We start from the raw sequence: 4,584 nt of genomic DNA on the forward strand, positions 1-4,584 counted from the left end.
AGACAAGAACCTCAGCTGACGAACCTTTGTCCTGGTGGCCAGGCCCTGAGAAATAAGAGCTCATCGCTTCAAGCTTGGGCTGTGCTGTGGTTACAGGTGAGCACCATTTTCCTGACTGTATTCCTATACCACCACCAAACTGAGGCATGAATGTGCTTTGTGAATAGTAGATAGACAAGGTTGTGAGATATCTTGTATTGCACTAACTCCTGTTGGTGGAGGAGAGAAGCTTTTTTGCTACACAGAGCTCTTCTTCAGGTGAATATTAGCAGTTTTAGCCTCACCTTCATCAACGCAGTGCCAGTCAGCATTCATAGCACCATTTCACAGAGATGGAGTGTGAGATCCATGTCTTGTGACAGGTCCTCAGTTGTGGATCTGCCCCACTGAAACAAACGGAGCTACCTTGATTTACATCAGCTGAGAATCTGGCTCACCGTGTGCCCAATGTGGTGGCAAATGCTGATAGTCTTACCAGCCCAGATGACCCATGCCAGATTGTTTTTAGACTCTGAGTTCAAGGACAGCATCTCCCCGCTCCTTTCTCCCCATGCCTTTTTTGTTCTTATATTATCATCCCACAATCAGTATGGAGTGGGGTGGGGTCACTCCCCTGTTAGTGTTGCACGTGAGCCTGGTTTCACCCCTTCCTAAGATCCACCCTCCAAAGAGCTGTATTTTATTACTGCTACATATTCCACATCAGGAAACAGAAAAGGTGCTGCCAGTCTCTGACCACATCACCATCACCACCACAGCAACTAAGGGAGCATTTACTCCACTTCATAATTTACAATGTAAACTGTTCTCTTGTGAGGGGATGAAATTTGTTCCTTTTCCTACAGGGCATTGAAATGTTGAATATACCAGGATATATGTTGTGACGTTATTGACACAAAGTGCGACTGTATAGACCATTGTTGCAACTAAGATTCTGTAGTAGCACCAAATCTTGTACAAGGGAGATTAAGTAAGGTGTCTATGAGGAGGTTATGATTTGCTGGTTATGATTATGCTACCTGTTTGCATGTATCATGTTTATATTTAAAGTTAAAAGTATTGGCTCTGTACTGTCTGTATTTCAAACTTGTGCTATGATTCTGGGTGACATCTCACACAATTTGCATCATCCTGGCCTGCTTGATGACCCATTAAGGACCATCAGCTATACAACTGACCCATTCAGAGAAGGCAGATACAGCTTGTGACTCAGAAAGGCATACAGGGAAATGCCTATGGACAGAACTCTAAGGTTTTTCCATGTCATGTGCTGGGTAGCTTGTATTTGAGACAAAGGAAGCACAAGCCACATATCAAAAGGTTTATAAAAGGCAGGTTCATCATCTCCATTTTGTCTTCATTACTGCTTCTTACCTCTGGAAGAACTTTGCTACAAACTGAAGCTCTGAATGGAGGAATGAATGACGCATCCAAGCTGTGGATGTACTGCAGAGACTTGATTTGAATCTGCAGTTTATTCCATCACTGCTAAAATCCTGAACCAAGAACTTTGCCATTACTGTATGTAATTGATTCCACTTAACCAATTTTAGCTCTCATCTATATTTCTTTCTTTTTTATGAATAAACATTTAGATTTTAGATTCTAAAGGATTGGCAACAGTGTGATTTGTGGGTAAGATCTGATGTGTATATTGACCTGGGTCTGGGGCTTGGTCCTTTGGGGTCTGGAGAACCTTTCTTCTTTTACTGGGATATTGGTTTTCATAACCAGTCATCACCATAAGGAGTGATGCTGGTGGGGAAACAGGAGTATCTAAGGGAATTCCTTTTTTGACTTCTGGTTTAGCCAGTGAGGTAAAACCAAAGTCCTCTCTGTTTGGCTAGTTTGCCGTGCCTTAATAGTAAAGGAACTCCAGTTTTGGGCTGTAACTGCCCTGCTCAAAGCAATCTTATCCTGAATTGATACTCTCAGTAGTGTCCCGCCAGAGGCTGCATTGTTCTATATAGTTAGATTAATTTCCATTAATTCTAACAAGAAATCAGTGTATTTGGACACTAGACTGCAATGAAAAATCTGAGTCTAAGATTTTAGTTGATGTACATATTGGTTTTGACTCCTAAGACCTGGCATGATTCTGGCTATTGACAGAAGTGAAATACAGAACTTAAGCATCATTGTTAAGCTCTGGTATGTCATGGGATGGGATATGATAGATAGCCAAGTTCTAATATGACAGATCAGAACAATTCTCTACCAGAGAAATAGGCTGTTATATTTGTCATTGCTCTGATATGGCAGAGGGAGGTCTACATGGGTACCAATGTTCTGTCCTCGGACTGAGACTACTGACACTTTGCTCTGAAGTCTACATTTAGCCTTTAGGAAGGGAATATTCTGAATATTTTTGGTATTCATTCACGAGATTTGATTAACTTTTCATGCTACATTCTTCCAATTCAATTGCTCACCTTGGTTTTTTTTGTTCCTAGACTCAACCCATGGCAGGCACAGATTGGAGAAACCAAACAACCGTCACAGAATTTATCCTTCTGGGATTCGGGGATATTGCTAAGCAGAAAATTCTTCTCTTTCTAATGTTCCTAGTGATCTATATTGCAACCTTGGCTTGGAACACTCTCATTGTGGTGCTTGTTGTGACTGATCAGCACCTTCACACCCCCATGTACTTCTTCCTGGGCAACTTGTCCTACTTGGAGATCTGCTACACCTCCACCATCCTACCCAGGTTACTGGCCAGTCTGCTGACTGGGGACAAAACCATCTCAGTCGGCGGCTGCATCACACAACTGTATTTCTCTGGCTATCTGGCAGCTACGGAATGCTGTCTCCTAGCAGCAATGTCTTATGATCGGTATCTAGCGATATGTAAACCTCTGCACTATTCAACTCTTATGAATAACAGGTTTTGCATCCAGTTGGCTACTGGGTCATGGTTAAGTGGTTGTTTGGCTATTACAATCCTTATCTCATTCCTATCACAGTTAGTATTCTGTGGCCCGAATGAAATTGACCATTTCTATTGTGATCCCGTCCCACTGATAGAACTCTCCTGCAGTGACACACACCTGAGCATATTGGGGGATTTCATAATAGTCTCCGTATTCACCCTGCCTCCATTCCTACTAACCCTGACATCCTATGTGTGTATCATCGCCACCATCCTGAAAATCCCTTCCAGCACCGGGAGACAAAAGGCCTTTTCCACGTGCTCCTCTCATCTCACTGTGGTGACAATTTTCTATAACACCATAATCATTGTCCACATACTACCGAAACGTAATACACTCAGAGATCTGAAGACAGTGCTCTCTCTTTGCTTCACGGTCCTAACTCCCCTGATAAACCCCCTTATCTACAGCCTGAGAAACAGAGAGGTCAAGGAAGCCTTGAGCAAAGCAGTCAGTAAATGTGGCTTTCACAAAAAACATGCAGAGACTATGAGATAATAATTTAGCTTGAGGTTTTGAAAGCTGCCTGAGTGATTGAAGCAATAAGCCTGTGATGCACTGTATCTCAAAGCAGCCCCCTGCAACCTCTATATTCATCTTTCGTATTTGGTTGTGATATTTTATAAAAAACATGCCTTGTGAGGTATCATATGTAAGGTCATGATCTGCTGAAACTTATTCTTCTGTTACAATATGTATATCATCATTGTATATGGCAGTATGAGATTTTGTTATGTGGTTATTATTGAAATATGTTGGGAGTCGGAGCCACCCACTGTTATTTCTCCAGTGACAACAAAGGAGCTGGCCCACACCTAGGTGGGCGTTAAACGACCATCAGCAGCCATTGACCAGCAGGGGAATTGTAAACAAGAGAGTCACAGTTCTATAAGATAGTTGTGCAAGCACCACACAATGGGAATTGCTGAACTCTGTGATTCAGCAAGGCCCACCAGGACATATCTAGGCCAATATTTTTCAGGGACATGAATTGAGAGTATAAAATAAGGGACAGTGGCATCATGAGACCAACTCTTTCTTCCCCCACCTATTCTGGAGGCAACAAGAAAGCTGGGAAGACAAAGACTTTGAACTGGAGAGGTTCATCCGAGGCTGAGAGGGGAATTCAGCCTGTGTATTAAGAACTGTAACCTGCCTGTTACATTCAGTGTGGTGAGAAAAGCTGTTTGAATCAAGTATTACTGAGTCTGATGAAGTTTAGGATTTAGAATGCGTTTATAATGTTTTTTTTCTTAGGCATAAAGGTCAGAGATAGTTACCTAACACTTGGATCACTTAATCTATCTATCTGTAGTTAATAAACTTATTTTAATGTTTAATCTTAACCGGTGAGTTTGTCTAAAATGCTTGGGGAATCTGCTCAGATTACAAGGGCTGGTGCATGTCCGCACTCGTTTGATGAAAAGCCAGGTGCCAGCAATGACCTCTGGACACTTCACCAAAAATAGCTTTATACCTATTATCTGAACTAAACCTGGCTTTGACCAGCTCCAGCAAAGCAACAGCACCAGGCTCACAGGTCCCTTGGAAGCAAACAAAGAGGTAGACTCACAAGCCAGGGACGCTGGGACTGTACAGACCCAGCTAGGAATTGGCCAGGGGACCTGTAGAACGGAGGCCATTTCTGGGG

At 42.6% G+C, this 4,584-nt stretch overlaps 1 protein-coding gene across 1 annotated transcript; it reads left to right on the forward strand.

Annotated features, from left to right (window-relative positions):
- Positions 1–2,558: 2,558 nt before the first annotated feature.
- LOC123345148 (olfactory receptor 6N1-like) lies at positions 2,559–3,341 on the forward strand (the record flags this gene model as incomplete). The annotated part of the gene is made up of 1 exon (XM_044981833.1): positions 2,559–3,341. A coding segment is annotated over exon 1 (783 nt), but the record flags the coding sequence as incomplete, so codon positions are not given.
- Positions 3,342–4,584: the final 1,243 nt, after the last annotated feature.

This window comes from Mauremys mutica, chromosome 12 (assembly GCF_020497125.1).
Source record: "Mauremys mutica isolate MM-2020 ecotype Southern chromosome 12, ASM2049712v1, whole genome shotgun sequence".
NCBI classification, from domain to species: Eukaryota; Metazoa; Chordata; order Testudines; family Geoemydidae; genus Mauremys; species Mauremys mutica.